The sequence below is a fragment of the Melanostigma gelatinosum genome (assembly GCF_949748355.1).
Source record: "Melanostigma gelatinosum genome assembly, chromosome: 17".
In the NCBI taxonomy this organism is placed as follows: Eukaryota; Metazoa; Chordata; class Actinopteri; order Perciformes; family Zoarcidae; genus Melanostigma; species Melanostigma gelatinosum.
Window position 1 is genome coordinate 22,985,450 of NC_136650.1, and position 19,578 is coordinate 23,005,027.

The window sequence follows — 19,578 nt, forward strand, 5'->3', positions numbered from 1 at the left end:
CAGCTCCCTCTTCACCAACACGGTCCGGTGCAGCACTTGCTTTACTGCTGCAGCCGCACCGACCCGCTCCATCTTACCCTCACTCTGAACAAGACCCCGAGATACTTCAACTCCTCCGCTTGAGGTCGGCACTCCGTCCCCACCTGGAGGGAGCAATCCACCGGTTTGTAGCAGAGAACCATGGCCTCAGATTTGGATATAATAATATATATATCATATAACAATATTCACCATAATATAAAACACACATATATAATTATTTATTTATAACTATATATACATTTCTCAGACAGGTGCTTCATGTCTCTCACTCCCTAACTGTCAAAGTTCTCCTCTCAAACGGGTCTTGGGAATCGCTCCTCGATCGAACCGGAAGTTGTTCTGCGCCGTCCCAAAGCTCTTATTTCTGCTCTGAGGAGCGAGGAGCGAGGAGCGAGGAGGGAGGAGGGAGGAGGGATCTCTGAGGAGCCATGAGCGAGGACTCACGAGAACAGACTTCCAGGAAGTGTTTTAACGGCCGACACGCCCCCTCACTGTTCATCTGTCATGTGATTGGACGCTGCAGCCGATCGGACTGATGAGATTTTGTTCAACATGTAAACAGTGACGACGGATCACAGATTAAACTAGTTTATGTTTGATTAGGTTTCTGATTCAACATCTGGTTTAAATTAATGTCCATTGTAGTCTGAACAACAAAAGGACCACAAACAACTTTCTACATTTATTCGAAAGCCGCAGGTGTAAAATCTGATGTTACTAAATGTTGCCGATCCCGTAGTGTTTGCCAACTAATGGGGAAACCAAACGAGGTTATTCCTCCGGCCGCTTTACATCCCATCCCGGTAAGTGGTGAACCCTTTGAGCATATCATCATGGACTGTGTAGGTCCCTGACCCAAAACCAGGGCTGGTCATCAGTACCTGCTTACTATGATGTGCGCCGCTACACGTTTTTCCCGAGGCAGTGCCGTTGCGCACCTTAAAGGCAAAAGCAGTGGTGAAAGCGTTGGTTAAGTTCTTGCCCAGGTTCAGGTCTCAGTGCGTATCATCCAGAGAGTCAGGGCGCACTGGAGAGATTTCATCAGACTTTAAAATCTATGCTTCGGAAGTATTGTGTTGAGTCCTACAAGGAACGGGATGAGGGCCTGCCATTGCTGTTGTTCGACATTCTGGAAACTATACCAGAGTCTCTTGGGTTTAGCCTGGCCCAGTTGGTTTTTGGGCACACGGTGCCCGCTGCGACTGCTGCAAGAGGGGTGGCTTGCGGACTCCGCACACAGCATCTTGGACTATGAGAGTTCCTTTAGGGAGAGGTTGCACACTGCTCCCTTTCCTTCGCAGTCTGAAATGAAAATGAAATATGACAGGAAAGCTCTCAGTCGCAGTTTCCTTCCAGGAGACCGGGTGTTGGTCTCGTTACCGGTGGTTGGCTCTTGTCTACAGGCAAAGTTCTGTGGTCCTTACGAGGTTGAGCGAAAGTTAAGATTATGTAATTAGAACGCCGGATAGGAGGAAAAAGTCCCGTGTGCGTCATGTCAACATGCTAAAATCCTATGTCACCCGTGATGACTCCAACATACCATCTGCAGTTCCTGTGCCATGTGTATCCCCTGTGGTGACGGTGGTGTCACCACCATCCCGTCTCGAGGAGAACGGGTTGCGTGAGCCCCGTGTCGGTGCCGTGTCCGCGTCTGGAGAACTCTCAAATTTTGGGTGAAATACGAGCATTTGTCTTATTTGTCAGACCCAGAAAATGGTGATATTTGTGGCCTCATTCGTGGCTATGCAGCGATATTTGGTGACAAACCCATTAAACCACAGTATTACCGCATGATGTGTAATATATAATTATATATATAATTATATATATATAATTATATATATAATTATATATATATATATATATATATATATATAATTAAATATATATATATATAATTATATATATATATATATATAATTATATATATATATATATATATATATATATATATATATATATATATATATATAATTATATATATATATATATATAATTATATATATATATATATATATATATATATATAATTATATATATATAATTATATATAATTATATATATATAATTATATATATATAATTATATATAATTATATATATATAATTATATATAATTATATATATATAATTATATATATATATATATATATATATATATATATATATATATATATATATATATATATATATACACACACACACACACACCATTTACATCATTATACATATCTATATTCAAGACGTCGAGCAGTAGCAACGTCTCTGTGTAGTAAACTGTCAAATCAAATAGAGAAAGCACACATTATATTTTAACAAATATTATTCTCATTTTTCAAATTTAACTGGATGGATTAGAAATACATAGAAATACATGAATACATGTTCTTCTCATTTCAAGTAAAATAACAGCTGGATTAAAAAATAAATTACGTAATGAAATTCAATTTAGAAAAACTATTTCCACTGAATTGTCCTTCAGCTTTAAATTCTGTTCATTCAGCGTGAAGTGAAAAATCCACAATATTATATTTTTCTCATCTTCCAAAAAGAGAAATTAGTGTTTGAAGAATACACCTCTACGAGTCTGTCCAAGACAAAATGTAACAACACAGCGACATCACCAGAACTGTCCAATGAATGAGTTATATGTCAATCCGTGTGACCCAAGACTATCTGGATCAGAGTTCCTGGCTGGTCCTGGTCCTCCACAGTCCTCTCCGTGTCTTCGATGAAGCTGCGAGGACTGAGGCCTCTGCTCGTCATCTTCACTCCTCGCAGGGGCAGGACGGAATGGGAACTTGGCAGCAGGAAACTCCTCCAGGACTTGAGGCTGCTCTCCCCCCTGACCGGTCCACAGTTCATGGAACTGTGAGGATTCACCACCACACTTGTGGCTTTTGAACTGACCAAGCCAGGTGAACCTCTTGCCACAAACATTGCAGCTGAATGGTTTCTCCCCCGTGTGGGTCCTCATGTGTAACTGTAAATGTTCACTGCGTGCAAAACACTTCTTACAGAACGAACAGCGGTACGGTTTTTCTCCCGTATGACACTTCCAATGGTTCTGCAGATGTGCCTTCTGACCGAATCGTTTACCACAAACTGAGCAACTGAAAGGTTTTTCTCCTGTGTGAGTTCTCATGTGAGTCTTGAGATTTGAGTTTTGGTTGAATCGTTTACCGCACTCACAGCAGCTGAATTGTTTCTCAGGAGAATTACATTCGTTATTTTTCATAAAGTTTAAACCCGACTGAGGTTCACTGGTCTCATTCCAATCATCACAGACTTCAGGTTCTTGTTTGTAACATTGCGAAGCCGTTTCACTGCTAGATAGTTGTAAATGACTATCTGGATCTGAGTTCCTGTCTGGTTCTGGTCCTCCACAGTCCTCTCCATCAGCTTCTGTTTCCATCTGTTCAGTTTGTCTTTGATGAAGCTGTGAGGACTGAGCTTCCTCTTCATCATCTTCACTCTTCACAGGAGTGAATGAGGACTTGACATCAGCCTCCTCCAGACCTTGAAGCTGCTCTCCCTCCTGACTGGTCCAGTGTTCCTCTTTAATGTGTGGGGGCTCTGGGTCCTCCTGGTCCTCTTTAATGTGTGGGGCCTCTGAGTCCTCCTGGTCCTCTTTAATGTGTGGGGGCTCTGGGTCCTCCTGGTCCTCTTTAATGTCTGGGGGCTCTGAGTCCTCCTGGTCCTCTTTAATGTGTGGGGGCTCTGGGTCCTCCTGGTCCTCTTTAATGTGTGGGGGCTCTGGGTCCTCCTGGTCCTCTTTAATGTATGGGGGCTCTGGGTCCTCCTGGTCCTCTTTAATGTCTGGGGGTTCTGGGTCCTCCTGGTCCAGACTGGAGCTCCACTCCTGCTGCTCAGGGGGAACCTCTTCTTTAACCACCAACAGCTGCTGGACGACTGCAGGACAGAAGTACAGACACGTTACTGAACATCTGTAAACGTTAACCAATAATAATGTGTGCAACCAATCAGATGTAGTTTCTATCGGCATAAAAAGAGAAGAAATATAATCACAGTGATCTGATGGACATTTTTCTGAAGTTCAGCGGATGAACAACGGAAACCAAAATACTTTTGCAGGTAAATGTAAGATTGTGGTTTTGTGAGTTTGTTTAAATTCTTCTTTGTCTGAACTTCCTGTTGAATTAATGACGTCTATCTGAAGTTAACTTAAGGGAAAATAGCTCTCAATAAACATGGATTAAGTTATATTGTACTCAGTGAAAGTGTAAATCTATACATTGGACTGAGGTTACAGATTTGTTTAAATATGTAATAATAATGGAGAACGTTCCTCCGGCCGGCTGCACAAGAAGCTAGATTGCTCCGCTAGCATTAGCGACGCTAGAGGAGGAGCGTCTGATCTCCGACAACGTGTCATCAATCACGGCTGAAATGACTCATATTGCTGCAAGTACATGTTGAAGCCCCAGAGCCTTTGAGCAACCCAACGCTGTCATAATGTCATCCAGTGCCGCTCTGTGACTTACAAACTGATTTTAAAAAAGATGCCGAAATCAGAGGTCTGAAACATACTTTCTCAGGTCTGTTTATCAGACGACAAACAAAAACATTTGAAATGCTTCTTTTTGTCCGTGGAGTTTGGCTCGATTGGCGACAAAAGTTCCAAAATCGTAAAAATACATTCGCAGCTAAATCCCATTGGTCACAAAAAAAAAAGCTTTGAGTTGTACGGCTCCATGAATGTTACTGAATGATGAATCAATCCATTTCCAGCAAATACTGAAATAATAAAGGGTGTCAATGAAAAACATGCAGAGTCACATGACTAGTCTACACGGTCACATGACCGGAGCGGTTTCCTTCTCTGCTGCATTACGACGAGAGGCTGCATCAAAGCTCCCAAACAAGAGGACACTACAGTACCTCGACATGAAGAGTCGTCTTTAAGGGTTCTAGTGTTGGTGCTGAACTCTTCAGTGTGCTCGTAGAATGAGTAAACATGTTCGTAACAGAAGTGACCGGATAACACGGTGCATTCTGGTGTACAAATACTGAAACACATGTAGTTCTTGTTCTACCCGACCATCTACTCCGTTCTTTCTTTGACTCACGTTCTGGAGGAACCAAAGGCCTCCGTCTCTCGCTCTGTCTCTCTCAGACCACTTTATTAGGTACACCTGTTCCAAGAAAATGATCGACATGTTAGACCTTGAAGCAGACGGGCTACAGCCGCCATTCTGGAGGCCGACAGCAGGAAGCTAGGCCTGGATAAACGGTGCTCTTTGTAGACGATGTGGTTCTGTTGGTTCCATCACACCGGGACCGTCAGCATGCGCCGGGGCGGTTTGCAGCCCAGTGTGAATCGGCCGGGATGAGAGTCGGTACCTCCGAGTCTGAGCTTCTCTGCCCGGAAACTGGTGGATCGTGCCCTCCTTTTTGGGAGTGAGTCACTGCCCCAAGCGAGGGAGTCGAGGATGTGGCCAACTGGTAAGACCCAGAACACGAGAGATTATATATCTTGTCTAGCTCCTCGCTGGGCCCCCCATCAAGGGCTGTTGGCACATTTTGGGTCCCTTAGTACAAATTGAGCGTTGTTTGAATGCCACAGCCTACGTGAGTATTGTTGCCGGCCATGTCCACCTTCTGGCTACTGTCTCAGGCCAATAGAGCACCTTTTGGGATGTGGTGCGCCGGTGCAAATCGGTCGTTAACACAAGTTTACCAGATGTTTGAATGCGCTCATAGTATCATTTCTCGTCAAAAGAACGGAGAGAGCCGGCTTGTGCTGGGATTTTAAAGCTACACGGCAGTTATTGAAGTAAACGCGATAGATTGTGTGGGGAGAGGCGAGGAGGGAGGTCTGAGGACAAACGTAACACCAGCAATGATGCGTTTCATCAAAGTAGATTATAATATTTAGTTTACAGATCAAATAAACACACATTTAAGTGTGCACTCTCTTTAACATCATATAATTAGAATTCCAGTTACATCCTGGACCAGAAGCTTATAAAATAAATAAATAATCTGAGGAGTTCTGGAGCTGTTAACGTCTTCAGATCAGAGAAGAAAAGAGAACCAACCTGCTCTGTGTGACCGACGCTGAGGGATGAAATCAGCGTCCAGTAGTTTCCGTTGTCGCTCGTTCTGCTCTTTTGAACGAGAAAGTTCCTCCTCGTACTCTGCTATCGTTCTTTCAAACACACCAAATATCTCTTCAGCAGCCGCAGTTAGTCGCTGGTTGACGAAACATCTCAGCATTTGGACTTTAGACATTTTCACACAACCACACAAACTGCGTTACAAACTCAGTTTACTCTCATTAAACTCTGACTAGCGCTGTGTTGATCACTTCCATCCCCGTCGGTCTGTTTCCAGCTAGCATGCTAAGCTAACTCCAATAGCTTTGTAGGCTACCGGGAGATGAGTCAGAGGAAAAACATCCAGAAAAAAAGGCGAAGAGCTAAAAGTCCATTCAGACATATTTATCCAGACACAGAGACTCTGATGGATCAGTGCTGATGGAGCTAACTGAGGCTTTATCAGCACAACGAAGAGACGCTGCTGATGCTAACAACGTTAGGCGCCATGTTGTGTAACCCGTGTGACGTCGGCTACAGTAAAGGATAGAGCTTCCGGGGAAGATTCGTTGCTGAGCTTCAAAATAAAAGTCCAGAGGCGTCACCTAATTAAAGAGCTTAAACACAAGTAGGAAGATAAATGGCACAAATACATCTTTTTAAGAATTCATTTTAAAAGCCTCAGCACTTTTGTCAACAAGTTCTAATTAATACGTTTGTTTTCCTCGGGGAATCTGTGGCTCAGTTCTTATGGAGTTGCATTAAATGAAATGTTAAATTATATTGATTTTTTCAACCTTTATTTAATCGGAAGATAAACGTTATAAAGATTTGGTCTCGGGGTATAATAATAAAAATAATACTAATTAAAATAGTAATATCTACTATTATTATTATTTCATACTTTTCGAAAAACTCGTGCAGAATTTCCCATCTCAACGTCACAAAGAAGTTTTTGAGTGAGCAGATATTTGCCGTAGCCGATAGTTATTGGATGCGTATAAAAGAGTAAACTAAATGAGAGTAAACAAGTCCCCAAATAGAGCCCACGGGTTTAAGAGGAATCCCTGAAGAGTTTAAAGCAAGAAATCAGGTACAAGTTGGGCCTCAAATCCATATTTTTGGGGGATAACACCAAACAAAACAAAAAAATACTTTGGATTAATTTAGGAGAAGCTACAGGAAGTGGAATGTCACAGCAAAATAGACAAGCATTACAAGCATTGCTGGCTGAAAGAAACACTTTACTTTTTCAACCAACTCAGTTTGAAGACAGAAACATATTTGATTCGATTTTCAGAGCTGAGAAAACAACAAACCAAATTCTATAGATCATCGTATTTTGTTTTACCCCCTTTCCTTTCAGAAAGAGTTAATGATGTTTTTTTATTGGACAGTCTAACCTGTGGAGATCTGTACACAGAGGGGGCTCCACATCTCTCACCACATTTCAATAAAGTCACGAATATATAAAAGTGAGAAAAGAAAAAAGGGCAGTGTAGTTGAGGATATTCCTTTTTTTGTGCTGTAATATGCCCCAAAACAGATCAATAAACTGAATATTTAAAGCATATAAAAGTACATCACAGCGAGTAAACCTTTTGTCACAAACCCCACATTTGACCGGTTTCTCCCGCGTGTGCGCGGTCATGTGGTATAACAGATACGCCTTTTGTGCACACAGAGCAACTAAATTACTTCTCACCTGAATGATATATCATGTGTTTCGTTCAGTGTGTTTTTTGGGAAAAACCTCGACCACAAACTGAACAACTGAATGGTTTCTCTCCCGAATGACATGTCATGTGCGTCTTTACGTAATAACGCTGGGAAAAACTTTTACCACAAACCGAGCAACCAAATGGGTTCTTTCCTGTGTGAGTTTTCTTATGAGTCATCAGATTTGCCTCACGGCCACCTGACTGAGGTTCTCTGGTCGCCTTCCAATCATCACGGTCATCAGTCTCAGGTCCAGAAGAGTCTCCAGTCTTCTCATTAGTATCTGGTTCTGGATGTCTATCTGGATCTGAGTCCCTGTCTGGTTCTGGTCCTCCACAGTCCTCTCCATCAGCTTCTGTTTCCATCTGTTCAGTTTGTCTTTGATGAAGCTGTGAGGACTGAGCTTCCTCTTCATCATCTTCACTCTTCACAGGAGTGAATGAGGACTTGATATCAGCCTCCTCCAGACCCTGAAGCTGCTCTCCCTCCTGACTGGTCCAGAGTTCCTCCTGTTCCTCTTTAATGTGTGGGGGCTCTGAGTCCTCTTGGTCCTCTTTAATGTGTGGGGGCTCTGAGTCCTCTTGGTCCTCTTTAATGTGTGGGGGCTCTGGGTCCTCTCGGTCCTCTTTAATGTGTGGGGGCTCTGGGTCCTCCTGGTCCTCTTTAATGTGTGGGGGCTCTGGGTCCTCCTGGTCCTCTTTAATGTGTGGGGGCTCTGAGTCCTCCTGTTCCTCTTTAATGTGTGGGGGCTCTGGGTCCTCCTGGTCCTCTTTAATGTGTGGGGGCTCTGGGTCCTCCTGGTCCTCTTTAATGTGTGGGGGCTCTGAGTCCTCCTGGTCCTCTTTAATGTGTGGGGGCTCTGGGTCCTCCTGGTCCTCTTTAATGTGTGGGGGCTCTGGGTCCTCCTGGTCCTCTTTAATGTGTGGGGGCTCTGAGTCCTCCTGGTCCTCTTTAATGTGTGGGGGCTCTGATGTGAGGTCAGCTCCCAAGGTTTTTGTTTCACTTCTGCTTCTTCCCTCTCTCACTTTTATTTTCTCACGATTTAACGGATGTTGGATATTATTCTGTTGCTCAGCGGGTTGTTGTTTTTCCCTCAGAGTTAAATATTACAAAGCCTCTAATCACAGAATAGACACCATCACGTGTGCATTGTAAAAAAACAATGTCGGATCAATGAATCATCATTATCACTCACTATGTGATTATTTTAAATAGACTAAACGTGTTTAAATTTACTTTGTTCAAATTTACTACATTTGTTTAATTAGCTCAAATACAGTCACTGAATAAACCAAATATAAGACTAAAATTCACTGTATTCTAACATTGAAATCATCCAACACATTATTACTGGAGCAGATTGTGAGTTTAAAACCATGTATTTGTCTTTGATATAAACATATATTTTTGTTAAATCTTCAACTATATTTTTCATGTTTTTTCCCATCGTATTAAATCTTAAATATCAAATAACCCACTGGGCTGGTTTAAGTAATGTGAATAAATGTGAGGATATTTTCAGAATTCGTCAAACCATTTGGCTAAAAGCAGATTTTCTAATCTAATGTTTGTGGGTCACACCCTATTCCATTCCTAAAATATAAAGGAGTATATTTAGTATTTAATGGAGTACTTTGGTAGGTATATTGACAAGAGGATTTCTAAACAGTTCCAGAACAGAAGTTGTCAAAAATACAATTCTTACAGAAGTCTTCAACTGTCAAAAGTTGTTGGTACAAAATCAAAGCTTGGCTATTTTAAATGGTATTATTGAGTTTAAAAAATCAAAAAGTTACATTTAGCACCAAATCTTTGCAACAATATATGTGAATATGAAAGAACAGGATATGAATTAATCAGCAGTGACATCACGTGGATATTAAAATGTACTGCAGCTCTTCTTCAGTCCTGTGTATTTTAACATTTATTGTTAATAATACTTGTAATTATCATAAAGGCATCTTCTTCAGAAGTGCACAAATTAATATGCAATGCTTTGAAAATTAATAAATAAAAATGGATCGTCCAATAAGCATATTATGAACAAGAAAAACAGTAAAAATACATTTAAAACAGAGTTTCTAAGACTTCTTTGAATAGAAAGAACAAGTGGAAACTCTTCTTTCGGTGGATGAGCTCAAGTTCCTCCTGAAGGTTAACAGCAGCTTCACAAGAGCTGAAAAAAGTCAACTTCTGTTTCAACACATTCAATGAACACGTAACACGAGAACTCGACTCATCCACAAGTAAAGAGTGAAAGTACAAATAAATTAGAAACAACTGCAGTGACATCACTGCAACAGACGTCATAACCTCAGGCTCCATAAAACAACTCATTCAATGTTTTCAAAAAGAAAAAGAGCCGCACGTAACAACAAAACCATCAAATATTAAATCAAATACATGAGACAGGAATTGCAAATTGAATGACCTAAATGTAAACAGGAATGTTTGAAGTGTATATGTGAAGTGTTGACATTTCACAGGCCCCAAACTGAACATTTGATGTGTTAAACCTCAACACATTTAAAGAAGAAGTACTGCTCACAGTATTAAACGGCAGTTTTGACTTCACGTCAGCTCAGAAACCAAAGATCCACGAAGTAAAACACATGTTTTAGTTTGTCATTAAAGGCCCGGTCTGCGTGTTTGAGTCCATAACTCAGGAAGTAGCCGGAGTCTGTCCTGCGTGACTTCCCATATGTCTCTTCACATCTCCACTGCTCCCAAAACATTTAGCACAAACCAAACAGTGGTACGTTTTTTCCGGTACGTGACGTTTCATGTGACGCATTAATTTTCTCTGCTGAGGAAATCTTTTACTGCAAAACCGGCACCAGAACGGTTTGAGTCCCGTGTGGATTAACTTGTGCACCTTCAGATTCGTGCTGTTGGCGAATATTTTCCCGCACTCGGTGCAGATGCATAAGTGCTTGTCAGCATAACAGCTCTCATCGAGCACCCTTTTCCGAGACTTTGAACCCGATTGTTGGTCTCCGTGCGGTTTCCAGTCATCACTGTCATCAGTCTCGGGTTCAGAAGTGTCTTCAGTCTCGTTATCAGTATCTGGATCTGAGTTCTCATCTGGTTCTGGTCCTCCACAGTCCTCTCCATCAGCTTCTGTTTCCATCTGTTCAGTTTGTCTTTGATGAAACTGTGAGGACTGAGCTTCCTCTTCATCATCTTCACTCTTCACAGGACTGAATGGGAACTTGATATCAGCCTCCTCCAGACCCTGAAGCTGCTCTCCCTCCTGACTGGTCCAGAGTTCCTCCTGTTCCTCTTTAATGTGTGGGGGCTCTGGGTCCTGCTGGTCCTCTTTAATGTGTGGGGGCTCTGGGTCCTCCTGGTCCTCTTTAATGTGTGGGGGCTCTGGGTCCTCCTGGTCCTCTTTAATGTGTGGGGGCTCTGGATCCTGCTGGTCCTCTTTAATGTGTGGGGGCTCTGGGTCCTCCTGGTCCAGACTGGAGCTCCAGTCCTGCTGCTCTTCTTTAACCACCAACAGCGGCTGGAGGTCTGTGGAAAACAGGAAACGCACACTGAGACGTTACTGAATCTCTACAGATCAGAGCATCAAACAGCTCCACGTGTTCAATCGGACGTCTCAGGTCTCTGAACATCTGTAAGCAACAGAAATATCACAATTCTGCAGTTCTGCATTTAGATCTTTTGGTAAAAGTGTTAAACAAATGAACAAAATCAAACCCTGATTTTCTTTACAGGTGAATTCATCTTTATTTCTGTTTCCGTGTTGAAGAGAAACGCTTTGTTATAACTGCATAACTTCACCGATTACTGATTTATAGTTTCCTGTCAAGTTTAGTTTCGCAGCTGATTTGATGTTTACATTAACGAAACATTTACAGTTCCTGAAAGCATCACTTCTTTAATTATAGAAGGAACAACAACACTCATACTCCAATACATAATGCTAAAAAATAGATCACGCTCTATTATTTTATACCCATAAACGTTTATTCATCTTAATTCTCTTGCTGCGTTTGTTGATATGCACCAATAAACCAAAGAGCTTTTATTAGACCGACATGGAGTCCAGCAACAGTCAGTGCTCCTCAGGAACGCACTGAAGACCAGCGGGAGAGACCGCAGCACTCTCTCCTCCTTCACCTCCTCTCTCCTTCTGCATGAACACTTCCAACGAACCGTGAGCCTCAAGCATCACCAGGTTCAGGCTCTCAATACTCGTAACGGGTACCGAATGACCGAAAGGTACATGATACATGACGACACCATATATCTCTGAGTCAACGGTTGTAAAACACACAATAGAATATGTAGTTATAGAATATATCGTCAGCTCGCTAACAGGACGGTCTTGGCTAACGTTAGCTTAGCATTCTGTCTTTGTCTTGGAGGAAGTGAGACAGAGGAGCGAACCTGCTTCTGTCCGCAGCTTCGCGTCAGGTGTTGGAACCGCATCGGTCAGATCAAGATGGCGGCGGTTCATCTCTTCTTCGTACTCGGCCATCGTTCTCTCAAAATGTCCAAATATCTCCTCGACCGCCGCGGTCATCCGCTGCTTCATGAACACCTTCAGACTCTGAAGTCTCGACATCGTTCTGTCGCACGCACGCAGGAGAAGAAGAAAGACGCTAAACACGACCTGTTTGTTTGACCGCACAGCCTCGCGCGGTGTAAACACGACCGAACACTTCCTGGATATGATTCTTCTTCGGTGGTGTTAATACTAACCAGGTGGAGCGTTATCGCCGCCGAGTGTTGCATTCAGGAGTTCTCAGTTCATTGTCGTTGAGAAAAGTGAAGATGCTTTCAAGAACATAACTGTTTGTTATGAAGATTTATTAAATACATTTAATAATCCTTTTTTGTTCCACTCAAGTCTTTAATATGAGTCTCTCTCCTGCGTCCTTCTTCTTCTACTATATATATATATATGTCTTCTTCTTCTTCTTCCTATAAGTTTTCTTCTTCTTCTTCAGGGGTTATTGGCAACTGGCAAACAACACATTGGTGCATTACCGTTACCAATGGGTATAGACTGATCAATAAATAAGCAACCCACTTATATTTTCTCAATAATAAAAAATATATATAAATAAAAGTTGTTCCTTTGAAACTTTTGTCTTTTACCACAAATACAAAGTAAGCAGCCGATTAAGCCAAACAGTGGAAAAAGATACCGTATAACAGTGGTGGGCCGTCAGGGCCTGCAAGGCCTTCTCTGCTGGCCTAAACACAATCAAAGTTATATCTATTTTATAATTTAATATTTTTTCTTAAATACACTACATGTATTGTAATTTATAAAAATATTTCCCCATTATCTTATGCTCTCATTGCACAGCTCCTGTCTTCCTCAGTTGCTCTGCTTCCAGTGCAGCTTGTTTTAAGTAGAGCTTTCATCCAATCAGATCTCACCTCTGTGTCTCTAGGTAGAACAGAGCCAGAGGCCTGCAGACTCTCACCTGCAGCCAGTGCAGATTCAAGTACATGGGGACGACATTGTTGATTGGCATATTCTTCAACCAATCAGATCCTTCGTTTGACATGTTGGGCGTATTCTTTGACGTGTCGGCACCTGCGAGCCGGCCTATAATGACGTCAGCATTAGTGCAGCTCAGTGTCCATGTGCAGCTCTGCCGCGAGTGCAGAGTGTGCTGTGATTGGTCAGTGGGCGAGTACCTGACTATCGTGAAACGAAACAGCAGAGGCTGTCGGGTAGTGAATCACATCACGTGATGCAGTTCAGCCAATTAACCATGGGCATTCTGACTGACTGAGATGCACCATGACACAGGAGACAGACGAGGAAAGACACTGCAGAGCAGTACGTTCAATGTTCAAGTTGTGAAAGTAAAATCATAAGACCATCTCTTTGGGCTGTGACTTGTCATTAAGGAGTGATGGTGGGTCCCACAGCCAGACCAGCTGAGAACCACTGTCCTCCATGACCGCAGAAAACATATGTTCCTGAATATAAGCTTCTGCATTTTCCAGATGCTCTAGTACTATTCAAACGTATTGCAAGTCTACATAGTTACAGCCTTATATACTGAAACTGTGGCGCCATCATGTGGTTATAAGGTGGTATTTCACACAAAATCCACATATAAGCCGCACCGGCGTGTAAGCCGCAGTCTCAAAGCGTGGGGGGGGGGGGGGGGGGGGGGGGGAGTAGCGGCTCATAGTCCGGACAGTACGGTGCTGGTATATGAACAACAGAAGGTCAATAACATTTGGTTTAAACACATCAGGTTCTTGTTAGCATCGTGTTCCCTTTACACAGCAGCAGTTATATCTCTTCACCATCATCACCTCTGAGTTACAGCATCATAGTGATGAAGAGTAGAGCAGCATCATAGTGATGAAGAGTAGAGCTGCATCATAGTGATGAAGAGTAGAGCAGCATCATAGTGATGAAGAGTAGAGCAGCATCATAGTGATGAAGAGTAGAGCTGCATCATAGTGATGAAGAGTAGAGCTGCATCATAGTGATGAAGAGTAGAGCTGCATCATAGTGATGAAGAGTAGAGCAGCATCATAGTGATGAAGAGTAGAGCTGCATCACATGCTCTGACTGTCATGAGGACACAACACACACATGTAGATGAAACATGTTCATGTTGCACAGCAGCGGAACGTGTCACATGAAGTCACACACTGATAGTGAAAAACCGTTTCCCTCGTATGCACAGACATGTGAGACTGCATGTTTGACTTTCGTGCAAATGTTTTACGACAAACTGAACAAATAAATGGTTTCTCCCCGGTGTGGACAATCATGTGATTTGTCAGGGTTCCCTTTCGTGAAAATGTTTTGCCACAAAATAAACATTGAAATGGTTTCACTCCTGTGTGACATATCATGTGTTTCTTCAGAAGTCCATTTCGAATGAAACTTTTACCGCATTCTGAGCAGCGGAACGGTTTCTCACCAGCACTACATCTTGAACCACTGACAGAAACTTCATCATCTTCACTCTTCACAGGAGTGAATGTGAACTTGATGATATCAGCCTCCTCCAGACCCTGAAGCTGCTCTCCCTCCTGACTGGTCCAGAGTTCCTCCTGTTCCTCTTTAATGTGTGGGGGCTCTGGGTCCTCCTGTTCCTCTTTAATGTGTGGGGGATCTGGGTCCTCCTGTTCCTCTTTAATGTGTGGGGGCTCTGGGTCCTCCTGTTCCTCTTTAATGTGTGGGGGCTCTGGGTCCTCCTGTTCCTCTTTAATGTGTGGGGGCTCTGGGTCCTCCTGGTCCTCTTTAATGTGTGGGGGCTCTGGGTCCTCCTGGTCCTCTTTAATGTGTGGGGGCTCTGGGTCCTCCTGGTCCTCTTTAATGTATGGGGGCTCTGGGTCCTCCTGGTCCTCTTTAATGTCTGGGGGTTCTGGGTCCTCCTGGTCCAGACTGGAGCTCCACTCCTGCTGCTCAGGGGGAACCTCTTCTTTAACCACCAACAGCTGCTGGACGACTGCAGGACAGAAGTACAGACACGTTACTGAACATCTGTAAACGTTAACCAATAATAATGTGTGCAACCAATCAGATGTAGTTTCTATCGGCATAAAAAGAGAAGAAATATAATCACAGTGATCTGATGGACATTTTTCTGAAGTTCAGCGGATGAACAACGGAAACCAAAATACTTTTGCAGGTAAATGTAAGATTGTGGTTTTGTGAGTTTGTTTAAATTCTTCTTTGTCTGAACTTCCTGTTGAATTAATGACGTCTATCTGAAGTTAACTTAAGGGAAAATAGCTCTCAATAAACATGGATTAAGTTATATTGTACTCAGTGAAAGTGTAAATCTATACATTGGACTGAGGTTACAGATTTGTTTAAATATGTAATAATAATGGAGAACGTTCCTCCGGCCGGCTGCACAAGAAGCTAGATTGCTCCGCTAGCATTAGCGACGCTAGAGGAGGAGCGTCTGATCTCCGACAACGTGTCATCAATCACGGCTGAAATGACTCATATTGCTGCAAGTACATGTTGAAGCCCCAGAGCCTTTGAGCAACCCAACGCTGTCATAATGTCATCCAGTGCCGCTCTGTGACTTACAAACTGATTTTAAAAAAGATGCCGAAATCAGAGGTCTGAAACATACTTTCTCAGGTCTGTTTATCAGACGACAAACAAAAACATTTGAAATGCTTCTTTTTGTCCGTGGAGTTTGGCTCGATTGGCGACAAAAGTTCCAAAATCGTAAAAATACATTCGCAGCTAAATCCCATTGGTCACAAAAAAAAAAGCTTTGAGTTGTACGGCTCCATGAATGTTACTGAATGATGAATCAATCCATTTCCAGCAAATACTGAAATAATAAAGGGTGTCAATGAAAAACATGCAGAGTCACATGACTAGTCTACACGGTCACATGACCGGAGCGGTTTCCTTCTCTGCTGCATTACGACGAGAGGCTGCATCAAAGCTCCCAAACAAGAGGACACTACAGTACCTCGACATGAAGAGTCGTCTTTAAGGGTTCTAGTGTTGGTGCTGAACTCTTCAGTGTGCTCGTAGAATGAGTAAACATGTTCGTAACAGAAGTGACCGGATAACACGGTGCATTCTGGTGTACAAATACTGAAACACATGTAGTTCTTGTTCTACCCGACCATCTACTCCGTTCTTTCTTTGACTCACGTTCTGGAGGAACCAAAGGCCTCCGTCTCTCGCTCTGTCTCTCTCAGACCACTTTATTAGGTACACCTGTTCCAAGAAAATGATCGACATGTTAGACCTTGAAGCAGACGGGCTACAGCCGCCATTCTGGAGGCCGACAGCAGGAAGCTAGGCCTGGATAAACGGTGCTCTTTGTAGACGATGTGGTTCTGTTGGTTCCATCACACCGGGACCGTCAGCATGCGCCGGGGCGGTTTGCAGCCCAGTGTGAATCGGCCGGGATGAGAGTCGGTACCTCCGAGTCTGAGCTTCTCTGCCCGGAAACTGGTGGATCGTGCCCTCCTTTTTGGGAGTGAGTCACTGCCCCAAGCGAGGGAGTCGAGGATGTGGCCAACTGGTAAGACCCAGAACACGAGAGATTATATATCTTGTCTAGCTCCTCGCTGGGCCCCCCATCAAGGGCTGTTGGCACATTTTGGGTCCCTTAGTACAAATTGAGCGTTGTTTGAATGCCACAGCCTACGTGAGTATTGTTGCCGGCCATGTCCACCTTCTGGCTACTGTCTCAGGCCAATAGAGCACCTTTTGGGATGTGGTGCGCCGGTGCAAATCGGTCGTTAACACAAGTTTACCAGATGTTTGAATGCGCTCATAGTATCATTTCTCGTCAAAAGAACGGAGAGAGCCGGCTTGTGCTGGGATTTTAAAGCTACACGGCAGTTATTGAAGTAAACGCGATAGATTGTGTGGGGAGAGGCGAGGAGGGAGGTCTGAGGACAAACGTAACACCAGCAATGATGCGTTTCATCAAAGTAGATTATAATATTTAGTTTACAGATCAAATAAACACACATTTAAGTGTGCACTCTCTTTAACATCATATAATTAGAATTCCAGTTACATCCTGGACCAGAAGCTTATAAAATAAATAAATAATCTGAGGAGTTCTGGAGCTGTTAACGTCTTCAGATCAGAGAAGAAAAGAGAACCAACCTGCTCTGTGTGACCGACGCTGAGGGATGAAATCAGCGTCCAGTAGTTTCCGTTGTCGCTCGTTCTGCTCTTTTGAACGAGAAAGTTCCTCCTCGTACTCTGCTATCGTTCTTTCAAACACACCAAATATCTCTTCAGCAGCCGCAGTTAGTCGCTGGTTGACGAAACATCTCAGCATTTGGACTTTAGACATTTTCACACAACCACACAAACTGCGTTACAAACTCAGTTTACTCTCATTAAACTCTGACTAGCGCTGTGTTGATCACTTCCATCCCCGTCGGTCTGTTTCCAGCTAGCATGCTAAGCTAACTCCAATAGCTTTGTAGGCTACCGGGAGATGAGTCAGAGGAAAAACATCCAGAAAAAAAGGCGAAGAGCTAAAAGTCCATTCAGACATATTTATCCAGACACAGAGACTCTGATGGATCAGTGCTGATGGAGCTAACTGAGGCTTTATCAGCACAACGAAGAGACGCTGCTGATGCTAACAACGTTAGGCGCCATGTTGTGTAACCCGTGTGACGTCGGCTACAGTAAAGGATAGAGCTTCCGGGGAAGATTCGTTGCTGAGCTTCAAAATAAAAGTCCAGAGGCGTCACCTAATTAAAGAGCTTAAACACAAGTAGGAAGATAAATGGCACAAATACATCTTTTTAAGAATTCATTTTAAAAGCCTCAGCACTTTTGTCAACAAGTTCTAATTAATACGTTTGTTTTCCTCGGGGAATCTGTGGCTCAGTTCTTATGGAGTTGCATTAAATGAAATGTTAAATTATATTGATTTTTTCAACCTTTATTTAATCGGAAGATAAACGTTATAAAGATTTGGTCTCGGGGTATAATAATAAAAATAATACTAATTAAAATAGTAATATCTACTATTATTATTATTTCATACTTTTCGAAAAACTCGTGCAGAATTTCCCATCTCAACGTCACAAAGAAGTTTTTGAGTGAGCAGATATTTGCCGTAGCCGATAGTTATTGGATGCGTATAAAAGAGTAAACTAAATGAGAGTAAACAAGTCCCCAAATAGAGCCCACGGGTTTAAGAGGAATCCCTGAAGAGTTTAAAGCAAGAAATCAGGTACAAGTTGGGCCTCAAATCCATATTTTTGGGGGATAACACCAAACAAAACAAAAAAATACTTTGGATTAATTTAGGAGAAGCTACAGGAAGTGGAATGTCACAGCAAAATAGACAAGCATTACAAGCATTGCTGGCTGAAAGAAACACTTTACTTTTTCAACCAACTCAGTTTGAAGACAGAAACATATTTGATTCGATTTTCAGAGCTGAGAAAACAACAAACCAAATTCTATAGATCATCGTATTTTGTTTTACCCCCTTTCCTTTCAGAAAGAGTTAATGATGTTTTTTTATTGGACAGTCTAACCTGTGGAGATCTGTACACAGAGGGGGCTCCACATCTCTCACCACATTTCAATAAAGTCACGAATATATAAAAGTGAGAAAAGAAAAAAGGGCAGTGTAGTTGAGGATATTCCTTTTTTTGTGCTGTAATATGCCCCAAAACAGATCAATAAACTGAATATTTAAAGCATATAAAAGTACATCACAGCGAGTAAACCTTTTGTCACAAACCCCACATTTGACCGGTTTCTCCCGCGTGTGCGCGGTCATGTGGTATAACAGATACGCCTTTTGTGCACACAGAGCAACTAAATTACTTCTCACCTGAATGATATATCATGTGTTTCGTTCAGTGTGTTTTTTGGGAAAAACCTCGACCACAAACTGAACAACTGAATGGTTTCTCTCCCGAATGACATGTCATGTGCGTCTTTACGTAATAACGCTGGGAAAAACTTTTACCACAAACCGAGCAACCAAATGGGTTCTTTCCTGTGTGAGTTTTCTTATGAGTCATCAGATTTGCCTCACGGCCACCTGACTGAGGTTCTCTGGTCGCCTTCCAATCATCACGGTCATCAGTCTCAGGTCCAGAAGAGTCTCCAGTCCTCTCATCAGTATCTGGTTCTGGATGTCTATCTGGATCTGAGTCCCTGTCTGGTTCTGGTCCTCCACAGTCCTCTCCATCAGCTTCTGTTTCCATCTGTTCAGTTTGTCTTTGATGAAGCTGTGAGGACTGAGCTTCCTCTTCATCATCTTCTTCACTCTTTACAGGAGTGAATG

The 19,578-nt window shown here is 42.6% G+C and overlaps 2 protein-coding genes across 2 annotated transcripts; both read right to left on the minus strand.

Annotated features, from left to right (window-relative positions):
• Nucleotides 1-2,458: 2,458 nt before the first annotated feature.
• On the minus strand, nucleotides 2,459-17,910 carry LOC306791225 (uncharacterized protein). Its single transcript, XM_079287852.1, has 5 exons — nucleotides 17,418-17,910; nucleotides 15,026-15,267; nucleotides 7,699-7,769; nucleotides 6,104-6,315; nucleotides 2,459-3,953 (listed from the first exon to the last, which is right to left on the minus strand). The coding sequence occupies exons 1-5, from the start codon at nucleotides 17,608-17,610 to the stop codon at nucleotides 2,662-2,664; spliced, it is 2,010 nt and encodes a 669-aa protein (XP_079143978.1). The 5' UTR covers nucleotides 17,611-17,910; the 3' UTR covers nucleotides 2,459-2,661.
• LOC306791258 (uncharacterized protein) lies at nucleotides 9,742-12,469 on the minus strand. Its single transcript, XM_079287899.1, has 2 exons — nucleotides 12,218-12,469; nucleotides 9,742-11,335 (listed from the first exon to the last, which is right to left on the minus strand). Exons 1-2 carry the CDS (start codon nucleotides 12,393-12,395, stop codon nucleotides 10,482-10,484), a joined length of 1,032 nt encoding a protein of 343 aa, XP_079144025.1. The 5' UTR covers nucleotides 12,396-12,469; the 3' UTR covers nucleotides 9,742-10,481.
• Nucleotides 17,911-19,578: the final 1,668 nt, after the last annotated feature.

What these genes read in the sequence shown, in the direction of transcription:
- LOC306791225 (XM_079287852.1), bottom strand. Translation starts at nt 17,610, where the DNA reads ATGTCTAAAGTCCAAATGCTGAGATGTTTCGTCAACCAGCGACTAACT. An exon ending in ACCCAGAGCCCCCACACATT is followed by an intron (nt 7,770 to 15,025) that starts AAAGAGGAACAG and finishes TGTGCACAAAAG; the next exon opens with GCGTATCTGTTATACCACAT. An exon ending in TGTGGGGTTTGTGACAAAAG is followed by an intron (nt 6,316 to 7,698) that starts GTTTACTCGCTG and finishes TTTGTAACGCAG; the next exon opens with TTTGTGTGGTTGTGTGAAAA.
- LOC306791258 (XM_079287899.1), bottom strand. Translation starts at nt 12,395, where the DNA reads ATGTCGAGACTTCAGAGTCTGAAGGTGTTCATGAAGCAGCGGATGACC. An exon ending in GAAGCTGCGGACAGAAGCAG is followed by an intron (nt 11,336 to 12,217) that starts GTTCGCTCCTCT and finishes TGTTTTCCACAG; the next exon opens with ACCTCCAGCCGCTGTTGGTG.